Source organism: Pelophylax lessonae (assembly GCF_965119305.1).
Source record: "Pelophylax lessonae genome assembly, chromosome: 1".
Lineage (NCBI taxonomy): Eukaryota > Metazoa > Chordata > Amphibia > Anura > Ranidae > Pelophylax > Pelophylax lessonae.
Window position 1 is genome coordinate 799969224 of NC_138768.1, and position 14308 is coordinate 799983531.

The 14308-nt window shown below is 42.5% G+C and overlaps 1 protein-coding gene across 2 annotated transcripts in view; it reads right to left on the reverse strand.

The window, feature by feature from the left end:
- ACOX3 (acyl-CoA oxidase 3, pristanoyl) overlaps nt 1-14308 on the reverse strand; it is a 225092-nt gene that overhangs the window by 182397 nt on the left and 28387 nt on the right. For both annotated transcript variants that reach the window (XM_082243725.1, XM_082243726.1), the window contains exons 3-6: nt 12313-12546; nt 12146-12220; nt 7107-7196; nt 111-254 (exon numbers count right to left, since the gene is read on the reverse strand). In XM_082243725.1, the coding sequence (XP_082099851.1) occupies nt 111-254; nt 7107-7196; nt 12146-12220; nt 12313-12546 (543 nt within the window). The remainder of the gene's footprint in view (nt 1-110; nt 255-7106; nt 7197-12145; nt 12221-12312; nt 12547-14308) is intronic.

Below are 14308 nucleotides of genomic sequence, written 5' to 3' on the forward strand. Positions count from 1 at the left end.
GCACTCTGATTTTTTTTTATTTTTTTATATCTGCTTCATTTTGGGTGATTAAAGCAATAAAAAGAATGTCATCTATAAAATTAAAAATGTGAAAAGGGAAGCTCCCTTACCTGCACAACAAAGGAGTGTAATCCATGGCTCTGTCTATCCGATGTGTACAGCTGAGCATACACCACAGCATGGGTGGCAGTCTTCCCCATATTACCCACCCAGAATTTAGCTGCTTCAAAATCTGGGGAGTTTATTATAAATTCCTGAAAAAGAAAATAGAGATGAAATACATAACATTACAATGTAACATTGTTTCAGAAAACAAAATACAGTTATTGTTTTCAAAATGGTTATTCAAGGCGGAAGAAACCCACTAATTTAAAGTGACACCAAAGCCCATGCTTCTTTCCGTAATGTTGGTGTAAAACCTTATGTGATGCCCCCTGATGGGGACGGAGAGTGCAAAATCTGGTGCAGCTCTGCACAACTCAGTTTTTTTTATTTTGTCAAAGCTTAATTGAACAAGCTGAAGATAGAAGCTGATTGGCTACCACGTACAGCTGCACCAGCCTTTGCACTCTCCAATTTTAGTATATCAACCCAAATGTGTACATCTTTATTGCACCTGATGCAGGTTGTCCCCTCAGCACTGGCATTGCTGTTTGGGTGTTTTGCGACTCCTTACAGTATCCTACGGTGTCATCCTTCTGTGCACACTCTATTCCCTGGAGCGGCAAGCCACGTCTCTTAACCTACCCCCCCCCCCAGTGTCCTCCAGTGTGCAGGCTCCTCCCATCTCCTGTGTCCTTGGGGGTTCTAAAAAGCAGTCAGGAGAGAGCAGCGGAGAACATGGAGATTAAGTGTTGGCATGCACTAGATAATTTTAATTTAATGAAGCATACTTTACTGTTAGTTAGCAATGCATTATTTTATAAAACTGAGCTTCTGGTACTACATAAAGGGCTCTTTCACATGGGCAACCAGGGGGCGGCTGAGCTGCAGTTTTACCACCCCCTGCCCACCAATCTAACATTAAAAAGGATTGTACAATGCCACAGTCACAATGCTTTGAGGCTGTTGCAGATTTAACTCCAGCTGGAGAGTTTGACAGATGACACCACCTGTCAAACTCGCCCTCTAAGATCAATGGGGTCACACCCAAACATTATTGTGTATCTAAACTAAAAAAAAAAAATGTAATGCATTGCAGCCTACCAGTCCTTCGATGTGGTGGCTGCATTAGTTATCTTTTACCAGGCTATGAATATGTTCTGCATGTATGGATAAATAACTGTTTATTCTGCCAGAAATGTGTCCTTGAAACTTCCTGTGCACTGAACTGAAATGTCAGACAATATTAATAGATTTGCTTGTTCTCTTCTGTAAACTACAGGACACTTCACCCATATATGATGAATAATGATAAAAAAGGGAGGTATTCTGTCCTAGGGTGACATTGCTGCTCCTCTATAGATACAGAAGGAGTGTACTCACCCAAGGACAGAAAGTGTGTTTTCTGCAGGATTACCAGGTAAAAATAAAGGGAAAAATATGTAAGCGATCACATATAAAGACTAGTAAGTTGTAATATACATTACATTTCTATTCTTGGATCTAAATATGCCCTAAATGGATAGGGAACAAACTAAAACACTGCCAATGTTATGTGGGTATGATAATATAATGCCCACAGCATGGGATTGTGGTTGCTATAGTGTTAATTTTAATTAAATTTTAACCGTTAGATAGTTTTAAACTGTTTAGCTTAGTTTAAGGGCAGCCGCTTAGTTAACATGTCCTATATGAATTCAGACGGGAGTCCTGTCAGGTTATTGAGTGGGAGTTTGAGTTAGAGCGGGAAAGTCACATGTAGGTAGGCGGGAGAAACGTGTCTAGCCTGAGGTGAGGTCACGTGCCTAGGGCTATATAAGAAGACGCGCAGCACGGAGTTCTTCAGTCAGTCCTGGATCAGCTCGGCGAGCTCCCCTCCCTCCCTGTCGCGAACACCATTATGTGGTTTTGTCACCCTTGTATCAAGGAGGGACTTTTAATACAATTTTTATTACGCTCGAGTTCTATAACTGAGCGGATGTTTTTGAAATTTCTGGTTTTAATATTTATATATTTATTGTTATTTATTGTTATTTATTTATGTATTGAGTATTTATACCAATAAACGTGCCGTGGCCATTTCAAGACCATAAGAGCCCATTCACACTAGCATGACTTGTGAGGCGACTTGTGTGCCCTCAAGTTGTCAAGTCGCTTGACATAACAAAAGCAATGTTAATCAATCAGTGCCATCTTAATTGGCACTACTGAAGTCGCTCCGACTTCAGAAAAGGGTCCTGTACTACTTTGAGGTGACTTGTGATCCGACTTGTCCCATATACTTCAATGGGAGTCGCCTCCTTATCTTAATTGAAGCGACTTGTGATCTGACTTTCCATAAAAATGGTCCTGAACAAGAAAAAAAGAGCATTTTTCTTATACTTTTTAGTAGCACATGAATATGGCTTCTCTACACCTGGCCGTTTTTCTTGCAGGCATTTATCGGGCATTTTTGGAGGCAGGCATGACTTTTTTTGGATTTAGTGTCTGGGGGGTCCAAAAAGTGTCCCTGTGAAGTTTCATCTCTGTAGCATGTCCAGAACCAGAAGAAAAAGAGCATTTTTCTTATAATTTTTATTAGAACAGGAATATGGCTTCTCTCCACCTGGCCGTTTTTCTTGCAGGCATTTATCGGGCATTTTTGGAGGCAGGCATGACTTTTTTTGGATTTAGTGTCTGGGGGGTCCAAAAAGTGTCCCTGTGAAGTTTCATCTCTGTAGCATGTCCAGAACCAGAAGAAAAAGAGCATTTTTCTTATAATTTTTATTAGAACAGGAATATGGCTTCTCTCCACCTGGCCGTTTTTCTTGCAGGCATTTATCGGGCATTTTTGGAGGCAGGCATGACTTTTTTTGGATTTAGTGTCTGGGGGGTCCAAAAAGTGTCCCTGTGAAGTTTCATCTCTGTAGCATGTCCAGAACCAGAAGAAAAAGAGCATTTTTCTTATAATTTTTATTAGAACAGGAATATGGCTTCTCTCCACCTGGCCGTTTTTCTTGCAGGCATTTATCGGGCATTTTTGGAGGCAGGCATGACTTTTTTTGGATTTAGTGTCTGGGGGATCCAAAAAGTGTCCCTGTGAAGTTTCATCTCTGTAGCATGTCCAGAACCAGAAAAAAAAAGCATTTTTCTTATAATTATTAATACAGCAGTGTGGCGGCTTCTCTACACCTTGCATTTTTTCTTGCAGCCATTTATCGGGCATTTTTGGAGGCAGGCATGACTTTTTGGGGATTTAGTGTCTGGGGGGGGGGGGGGTCTAAAAAGTGTACCTGTGAAGTTTCATCTCTGTAGCATGTCCAGAACCAGAAAAAAAAAAGCATTTTTCTTATAATTTTTAGTAGCACAGGCATATGGCTTCTCTCCACCTGGGCGTTTCTCTTGCAGGCATTTATCGGGCATTTTTGGAGGCAGGCATGACTTTTTTTGGATTTAGTGTCTGGGGGGGGGGGGGGGTCAAAAAAGTGTACCTGTGAAGTTTCATCTCTATAGCATGTCCAGAACCAGAAAAAAAAAGCACAGCTGCGCATTTACAGCTATGTGTACATGACGGCTGGGAGACAGGTCGATGCATTTATGGCAGAAGAGACCAAAAAGGGGGTCTTCTTTTATAAATGCCTTTCCTGTCAGCAAATTTTTGAAAAATAAAGTTTTCTTCCACTTTAATATGTCATATTCTGCCTTTGATCCCCTTTTCATGTGTTTTCCTCTATCTCCCTATCTGCTTTGATGTAAAAAAGCCAGTGTCTGAAAAAAGACAATTACTGCTTCGTCTTTTAAAAACCTATAGTGCTCTGGGTATTAGCTGCCTTGTATTAAAGCAAGGAGCTACATACATCATTTTTTTCTTCTCCTCTTTGGCAATTGGGTGCATGTGTACAGGACTTACATCATCCACAGCACCCAGATCTATGATCGCATTACTGCATGTCTGGAGCAGGGCGTATAAGAAAATCCCCCCCCCCAAAAAAAAAAACAAAAAACAAATTATTAAGAGCCGGTTCACACTACCGCGACCTCTAAGTCACCTCATAAGGGGCGACTTGTTAGCGTGACTTGTTTGCGCGACTTTGCGCGTATCCAGCGCGACTTGTATGATAGACGACTTTGTATTTGGCCAATCAGAATATGATGGTTCTGGGTCATGCTCAATCACACAAAAAAAAGTTCTTAAAAATTGTCGTTTTTGATAGAGAGCCAATTATTGAAAAAATTATTGAAAAGAAAAATGAGATTTCTTTGGATTTAGTGTCTGGGGGGTCTAAAAAGTGTACCTGTGAAGTTTTAGCTCTGTAGCATGTCCAGAACCAGAAAAAAAAGGATAATTTTTCTTAGAATTTTTAGTAGCACAGGGATAGGGCTCCGCTCCTTTCACACCTGGGCGTTTTTGTTGTAGGCGTTTATTGGGCGTCTTTGGAGGCAGGCATAACATCTGAACTTCTGTAGGGGTATATATATATATATATACACACACACACACATATATGTATATATACACATACACACATATAGGTGTGAAAGGAGGGTAACACCATCCCTGCAAATAATTTCAGTAGCGCAGGGATAGGGTTCTGCTCCTTTCACACCTATATGTGTGTATGTGTATATATACATATATGTGTGTGTGTATATATACCCCTACACAGAAGTTTCAGATGTCATGCCTGTCTCCAAAGACGTCCACAAAAAAGCCCAATAAACGCCTGAAACAAAAACGCCCAGGTGTAAAAGGAGCGGAGCCCCATCCCAGCTCTACTAATAATTCTAAGAAAAATTATCTTTTTCGTATGGTGGTCACCCTGACATGGATAAGTTCTGTCACCCTTGCATAAAAGGAGCTGAGCCCTATCCCTGCTCTAATAATAATTCTAAGAAAAATTATCTTTTTCTTATGGCGGTCACCCTGACATGGATGAGTTCTGTCACCCTGGCATAGCAGTCAGAGTCAGTTCACCCTAAACTACACTACGGTCACCCTGACACTTAACTTAAAGTGGTATACTATAGTCAACTTCCGAAGACGTCGCACTTTGACGACGAAACACGTCAAGTTGAGCCGCACGCAGCCTCGCTTTCACTGTGGTACGTGGAACGCAAGCCGGCGTACACCCGGAAGCCCCGTGCAGAGAGCGGGCGAACCGTCACTGGCATCCCGCACGGCTTCCCAGTACCCAGGCTCCGCATATCTTTCCACTAGCACTGTACCACCAACGTTGTATACCGTATATATTTTTTAAGAATTTTTTGGAATTTTATGGCAATCTTTTCATACAAATAAAAGCAACATTTTTAATACTACACCATGAGGAGTGCGATTCTTTGGTAACAACCAACAGGATCCAGGACCACCCGAGCACGGACGGCTGGGACCCCGCTGGACACTCACCACAAAGCACTTTTGACCCACCTGCCGTATGGTACCGAGGGTCAACAACATCTGGTGAGTTTGAATTGCCCGCCTCACACACAGGAGCACAGAGGGTGTCATCACTTATGCACTTTTGGTTTTTGAACTATACCATTATATTCAAGATTGAATTATTATTTGAATCACCATTAGAACTAACACCATTTTCTTGGAAACATATGGACATCTTTCTCTTGGCACTGAGCACTTTCTATTTATTTTAAAAGTTTTTTGATGGTTTTTATCTATTTATGAGATACAGTGTAAATACGTATTTTCATTGATAGATCAGTATATAGCAATGTATGCATATGACTATCCATCTATTATGAAATGTTAATTATTTTATTTAAGAGCGCAACCAGCACAACTTTAGCACTTTAAACTCACATGAAGATTTTTTATTGCACATATAGATGTATGTAACACAAGTGGTTTATACATAAAAAGGCAGCATATAGGTGGCAATAATCCACCATACCACAGCACAGGCTGCGTACAAACATTTGTCAGGGCTATTGGCAACAAGATCCCTAATCTTCCATTCCTGCTACCAGGTATGCGCTGTTGATGTAATAACATTTTTATTACAACTATCCCCATATCTGTTACCCCAAAAGGTCTATCACAGCAGCTACCTTTATATACATATATACTGTTACATATATATATATACATTTTTTCTTAAATATCCATTGGCGCGAGTGTTTTCTCTATTCACATATATAGTACCCTAACTACACTGCATATCCCTTTCCTCACACTAGGTGTCCACCAGTGCCACGTATCAGTGCCACGTAGCAGTGCCACAAATCAGTGTCCACCAGTGCCACGTATCAGTGCCACGAATCAGTGTCCACCAGTGCCACGTATCAGTGCCACGTAGCAGTGCCACGAATCAGTGCCCACCAGTGCCACGTATCAGTGCCAAGTAGCAGTGCTACGAATCAGTGTCCACCAGTGCCACGTATCAGTGCCACCAATCAGTGTCCACCAGTGCCACGTAGCAGTGCCACGAATCAGTGTCCACCAGTGCCACGAATCAGTGTCCACCAGTGCCACGTATCAGTGCCACAAATCAGTGTCCACAAGTGCCACGTAGCAGTGCCACGAATCAGTGTCCACCAGTGCCACGTATCAGTGCCACAAATCAGTGTCCACCAGTGCCATGTATCAGTGCCGTGAATCAGTGTCCACCAGTGCCATGTATCAGTGCCACGAATCAGTGTCCACCAGTGCCACGTATCAGTGCCACGAATCAGTGTCCACCAGTGCCACTCACACAGACCAGGCAGAGATAATGGTATATAGGAACTGTAGGCATGGCTGCAATGTGGGGAATGCCTGGCTAATTTTCCTTCTTCTTCCTGCAAAGTCGGATCACAAGTCCCTTCAAATAAGATAAGGATCTGACTTGGAGGCGACTCCCATTGAAGTCTATTGGGACAAGTCGGATACAAGTCGCCTCAAAGAGGTACAGGACCCTTTTCTAAAGTCGGAGCGACTTCAGTAGTGCCAATTAAGACCAAAGCCAAAACCATTATATTTCCTTTTAACTCCAAAGTCAGCAGTTTGTTGTGAATCTCCTGCCACGTACCTTTGTTGAAGCATCGAAGCGTGCAGTTGTGCGAATAGCCTTTGTATTGCTGCCATGGCTCAATTCTGTGAGTGCAAAGCATCCAAAAATCTAAGGTAAATAAACTGATTATTAGTGTAAAAGAAATATCATAACAATTTAAATCCATAGCTTAGGCAGCAAAATGAATAATGAAAATGTAAAAGTCCTAGTGAGACTTGTGAGATACACGCATTGCTCATGGTTGACCTGTTAACCACTTCAGTTCCGGAAGGTTTTACCCCCTTAATGACCAGGCCAGTTTTTGCGATTCGGCACTGCGTTAGTTTAACGTAAAATTGCGCGGTGGTGCGACGCTGTACCCAACTACAATTGATGTTCTTTTTTTCCTACAAATAGAGCTTTCTTTTGGTGGTATTTGATCACCTCTGCGGTTTTTAGATTTTGCGCTATAAACAAAAAAAGAGCGACAATTTTGAAAAAATGCCATATTTTTTACTTTCTGCTATAAAACATTCCTAATATAAAAAAAAAAAAAAAAAAACCTGACATTTTTGACACTTTTTGGGGACCAGTGAAATGAATACAGTAATCAGTGCTAAATATTATGCACTGTTATTGTATAGATGACACTGGGGGTGATCAAAGGGGTTAATGTGTACCTAAATGTGATTACTGACTGTGTATGAGAAGGGTTCTGTGACAGGCACAGAGAGATCGAAGTTTCAGCTTAGCTGAAACTCCTGATCAATCCCTGCCTGTCTGACAGAAGACTCGCCTGCTTTGCTTACATAAGTAGGTGGGTCTTTTGTCAGTTTATCTCACGGTCCCGGGAGGAAGGCGATCGCTGCCGCTCCTCCCACTGTCCACCTCCCGCTGTGTCTCTACACAGCGGGAGCGCGACTCCGGCGGCGTGCACGCCAACGAAACCTCGTGCACGAAATCACGTAGTACTAAGTAATTGTGTGCAGCCGAGCCGCCCTGTCACAGTAATACTACGGTGGGTGGTTGGCAAGAGGTTAAATGGTAGTCTTTAGAGAAGGAAGTTTTACTGGTGAGGGACTTAAAGAGTAACTCCACTTTGTGGGGGGGGGGGGGGGGAATCGAAATAAAGAAAAAAATTATGTTGAAGGCTCCCGGCATCTGCCTGCTTTGCTTTCTGACAGTTCTTAAATAGCGAAGGGGTGGGGCCACCTGGTGACTTCACTGACCCAGCATGCACCGGTCAATGACGTCACAGATCCGCCTCAGCTCCTCCCCTTAGCTATTTGAGAACTGTAAGACGGGGGAGCAGGGAGATGGCGGGAGCCTTCAGGATCAGTTGACCTTTTTTTTTTTGGATCTACATCTGGAACATTGTTTTTTATTTATGTTTTTGAAATAAAGGAATTGAAAAAAACTGCCTACTGTCATTAATTTACACTACACCTTTTTTTTTTCTGGTGAATGAGTACTCATTTACATGGGGGGGGGGGGCAGGATCAGGGGCCCCCTTAATTAAAGGGGGCTTCTGGATTCCAATAAGCCCCCTGCCCGCAGACCCCACAACCATCGGCCAGGGTTTTGGGGAAGGGGCCCTTGTCCCCGTCCCCATCAAGGTGCTTTGGGGTGGGGGGCAGCACTCCTCTATGTTGAGGGCATGTTGCCTGGTATGGTTTGGGGGGCGGGGGGTGCGCTCGGTTATCCCCTCCCTTTTCTGACCTCCCTTTTTCTGGTTTGGATTTTTGCGGGGAACCAAAAACATTTTTTTTTACATTTTGGCATGGGGTTCCCCTCAAAATCCATAACAGACTCGAAGAGTGGGTAACACACATCGTTTTTTTTTCCCCGACGACTCATCGGTTGTTAACGACGTGGCGGTTTGCTTTCCAGCCTGCTCCTTAACCAGCTTTACACAGTTTGGAAAAAAAACGCAAAACATAAAAAAAGCATATAAAAACGCATCTAAACACTTGCATTCTTGGTGCGGGTCCATTAAAGTCTATTACACGCAAAATGCAATCTGCTGCGGGAAAAAGTTCCTGACCTTTTCCAAAAACGCATTAGCTGAAAAACGCATAGATGTGAACGTGTACCATAGAAAACCACATTAAAAAGGACTGTAGTGGATTTCGGCAAACTACAAAGCACACTAAAAAACGCATAGGTGTGAACCTAGGGTAAAACTGGAGCACACAGAATTCGGTGCAGCTGGGCATAGCAACCAATCAGCTGCTAACTTCAGCTTGTTCAATTAACCACTTCAGCTCTGTCAAGTTTTACCCCCTTCATAACCAGGCCATTTTTTGCTATTTAGCACTGGGCTACTTTAACTGGTAATTGTGTGGTCATGCAATGATGTACCCAAACTAAGTTTATATCATTTTTTTCGCACAAATAGCGCTTTCTTTTGATGGTATTTGATCACTACTGGGTGTTTTATTTTTTGCGCTATAAATGTAAAATTACTGAAAATTTAGAAAAAACAAACAATATTTTTTACTTTCTGCGATGAAACGTATGCAATAAAAAAAAAAAAAAAAAAAAATCGCATTTCTTCAAAAATTTTGGCCAAAAATGTTTTCTGCTACGTCACTGGTGGCTACGTCACAATGTCACTACGTCACAATGTCACTACGTCACATTGGTGGCTACGTCACTGCTACGTCAGTGTGCACCCCCTACCTGGAAGTGCTGGATCACGTACACGTACGTAATCCAGCAAAGCGGGGGCTGCTCAGTAAATTTGCAGTAGGTGGTCCACAAGTGGTTAAGCTTTAACAGTACAACCTAGGAGCTGACAGGATACTATGCACAGCTGCACCAAATTCTGTGCACACTAGTTTTAGTAAATCTCTCCCAATGTATCTTGTCAAAATGTTTAATCCGGATGCAAACTCTTTGTTTGCACTCAGAACACTAGAGGACAGCAACACCCAATGCATTTCAAAGCAGAGTTTTTTAGTTCTTAATCAGGGGTGTGCTGAGAAACTAAACTAAAAAACCCTGCTTCGAAACACGTTGGGTGGTGCTGTCCTCTAGTTGTTACTCAGGTCAACTGACATACACAAGATTCAGATGTTCCAAACTGTGCTAAATGTATACATAATTATCAGACGCTATTTTGATTTCTTTTAACTGTTTTATGCATACTTTGTATGAATGAAGCTTGTATTTTATATAAAAACTTTGAGTGTTGCGACATAATGGTCCTATTAATAGAGGGAAGTTTTTGGTTCTGAGTCCAATGAGGGGGAGAGAGAGCAGCGCAGCTGCTCTTGGGCACAGCACTGTATTGAGAATTCAAGAAGGTAAAAAAGCTTTAGCCTTTTCAACCAGTATAAGGCAGCCCATTCATTTGAATTGGTTGCCAAATTGCAGGTGCAGTACACTACATTGCACTATCGTGCATTACCGTGCCGAGGTGTGTTGGGTTACCATTCAAAAGTAGTGGCTCTGCAGCACACCAACGCACATGCCGAGTGTTACTGCAATGCAATAGTGTGAACAAGTCCATAGCATTCAAATAATGGGAGAGACAGTATTCAAATTGTAAAGTCATGATTGTGGCCAGGGAAGAACAAGGGGGGGGGGGGGCCTGAATGACAGGAGTGACTATGCACTCATCTCGGGCAGCTGGAGAATGGAGCACAGAGCAACATCAACTGAAGGAAGGATTCTTCTCTTTCCTCCCTCCAACAGCAACATGAGGTGAGTGGGAGAAAGTGAACGGAACGAGCACTAGCTGAGAGAGAAATCCTATTCTCAGCGAGGGGAAGAAGAGGGGGTGAGGGTGGGAGGAACCCACTGGTGACGTCGTCCATCTCATGCACAGCCCATACCCCAGGCTGGTATGATTGGGAAGATAGGAGACAGTGGTCTTCTGAAGAGAAAGGGATGTGTCATCTGGTCCTCTCCCCCGGTTTCCGATCTCCTCCTCATCACATGCGCTATGCCACTATATGAATCTTTGCTGAAGCTCTACCGCTTGTGATGTGGAGAACGGCATGGGGAAGTAGCAGGGGGAGAGGATCAGATGACACATCCCTTCCTTTCCAGATGACAACTGTCAAGTAACCAGCGGGCACTTCGGTAATGCCCGCTGGTTACATAATATAGAAGGGGCCTGGCAGCTGTTGGGTTTGGTTCCCATTGGGCTCCACCTCCAGCAGGAAAGGGGTTAACTGTGAAGTAACCCAACTACAAATAAAATCTGATTAGAGCGTCACTAGCCCTGCTAACATTCTATATTCATAATACATTGAATATAAAGTTTGAGGGTGTTGAAATATATACGCTTTATTACGGACAAATTCTTATAAAAATGTATTTTGCGTATACTGTATATAGCACCTTAATTTATTTATAGAATATAGAAGATTATGATTTTTGCATATCTTGAGAATATAGTTGGAGACTTTAATTTCACCATGGTGGGTTTTAAGGATTTGCGGATTAATAAACTCTATATGTTATATTTCAAAGGTTACAGCTGCCTCATTTTTTTTTATTCCATGTATTATGAATAGAATGCTGTGGGGGTTATTGAGCTCTAATTAGGCATTTTTGTAGTTGGGTGACATATTATTCTTTACCAGGAGCTCCTATCTCTTTAACTACTGATCTCTAAACTCTTTGTCGCTTAGTACTGACCTGTGAACTCTGTATCACTTCCTACTCAGCCTCTGCACTCTGCTTCCCTACAGCCAATATTCAGCACAATATAAACCACACCCGATTTTTGCAGCGACTTGCTACGCACGCCACAGTTTTTTCCTGCTCAGTCCTATTCCTTTTTACATCACCGTTACCCCATATTTTACTGCTGGATAGAATGTTACATGTTTCAATGCGGTGTGCTGCATTCCACACCCTACTATCCCAATCAACCCCCCCCCCCCACCCCACGACTGGGGTCAGGGGGGCATTTTCCCCCTGGCCACTTAATGAGCTTGTCCCAGCACTGATTGTGGCACACAGAACAGCAATGTCTGGGGAACACTGCTGTATGTCTTGAAGGTGTTAAATGTTATATTACATAATGTAGGAGCAGAATTGTATGACATCACTAATGAACCTACCTCCATACGTCTTATTTGATTTAGGAAGGTCTGGTGCCTCTCAGAGCCGCCACTTCCAATAGCACCTACAAAAACCTGAGAAAAAAAAACAGCAAATCACTAACACTTGTGCAAGAAGAATATTAATGGGGGAGACAAGCCTCGCAGGGGTCATTGTATAAAAGTACCTGAGTATTCAGGAAATATTTAGCAGCAAGGGACCAGTCATACATGCCCAGGCAGATTATAAGCATCAGAATTTTCTGAGGTTTCTCCATGGTTTCCTCGAAGGTCAGGAAATCATACTCGAAGATTTTTCTACAGCGCAGAAATGTCAGCTCTCTGTACTTCTCCAGACTAAGCTCCTCTCCAGGTTGGCGATGGAAAAGCGGGTCATTCTCCAGCGTGGAGAAGATTTGTTTCTGGAGACAGAATGGAACAGTCATTGTATAACATATACAGAAGTGCAGAATGTAATTCATACTGAATATATGATTTGCAAATGCAGGGTAAAGCAAGAGGTTCACTTTAGTACAGACCTCTACAGACACATATACTTAACCTCCTTTTCCTCCCATACTTCTCTGTTCAACCACCATAAGTGAAAGGAAGGTGTACCAGTGGCAGCAGGTGCTAAACTCACACTCACCCCTCTACGGTCCCTCAGCTTCTCCTCCCGGCCAACCCAATCCGCCTCCTGTCCTGATTGGCCGGAAGACAATAGCGAATATCAGGCTCTAAACATGTGGCTTGAAAAAAAATAAAAAAACTCACCGAAACCTATGAGTCTGGCGCCCTGTATGGATCCCCACATGCATAAAAAATAAAATAAAAAAAAAAAGACCTATAATATTTTTTACTTTCTGCTATTAAACATATCCAATAAACATTAAAAAAAAAACAAAAACAAAATTTCTATATACATTTTGGCCAAAATGTATTCTGCTACATGTAAGAAAAATCCCAATAAATGTATATTGATTGGTTTGCGTGAAAGTTATAGCGTCTACAAACTAGGTACGTGGGAACTTTGAATTCCTGCATTATTATGGACTCTGACCTCCGATTCTGATAAATCACCTGCCTACCACCTACGCCACCGTTGAACACGCTCCCCATAACTTTTATCTCATCCCCGGTGTGTAGGGTGAGATAGGAGTTAATTAGGCAGTGTGTTTAGCCTAAGAGTGCTTGACAGTGGCGTAGTTGGTAGAATACCAGGCTTGCAATGGCGACGTTGTGGGTTCAAATCCCTTGGCCATTGGGTGATTTATAGGTGGAATTCTATAGTTAATAATACATTGCTGGCAGGGAGAGCGATTCTTGCTTTTACAGTTTGTTAAGATCAGATAGTGCAGTGTATACCACAAAGTTTTATATATATATATATATATATATATATATATATATATATATATATATACATATACATACACACACACACACAAATCTATATATAGGCACTTCAGTTTATATAAGTTTATGTCAGTATTGCTGAGAAAAAACGGAAAACGGCGTGTCCCCCCCCAGTCCATACTAGGCCCCTCGGGACAGGTATGGATTTTAAGGGAAACCCCATGCCAAAATTTAAAAATAAAACGGTGTGGGGTTCCCCCTAAAATCCATACCAGACCCTTATCCGAGCACACAGCCTGGTTGGCCAGGATGAAGGCGAATGAGCGCCCCCCCCCTCCTGAACCATACTAGGCCACATGCCCTGAAAAAGGTGGATGCTTTGGGGCAGGAGGGCTCTGCCTCCCACCCCAAAGCACTTTGCCCCATGTTGATGGGGACAGGGGTCTCTTCCCCACAACCCTGGGCTGTGGTTGTGGGGCCTGTGGGTGGAGGTTTATCGGAATCTGGAAGCCCTCTTTAACAAGGGGGCCCCAAATCCCGACCCCCCATGTGAATGGATATTGGGTACATTAAACTCCTACCAATTCACCAAAAAAATAAAGACAAAAGCCGGTTTTGGAAAAGTTCTTTATTAAAAAAAAAAAAAAAAAAATATAGTGTCCCCCGATGATCAGTTGCCCGCCCGACAAAAATTGAAAAAAAAAAAAAAAAAAAAAAAAAAGAAGCAGCTCCCTGCTTCTTTGGACGCTTCCCGCGCTATGAGCTGTTTTGATTTTGACAACTCTTTTATTGGGATCTGACGTCACAAGCCGCCCTACAAAGCACTGC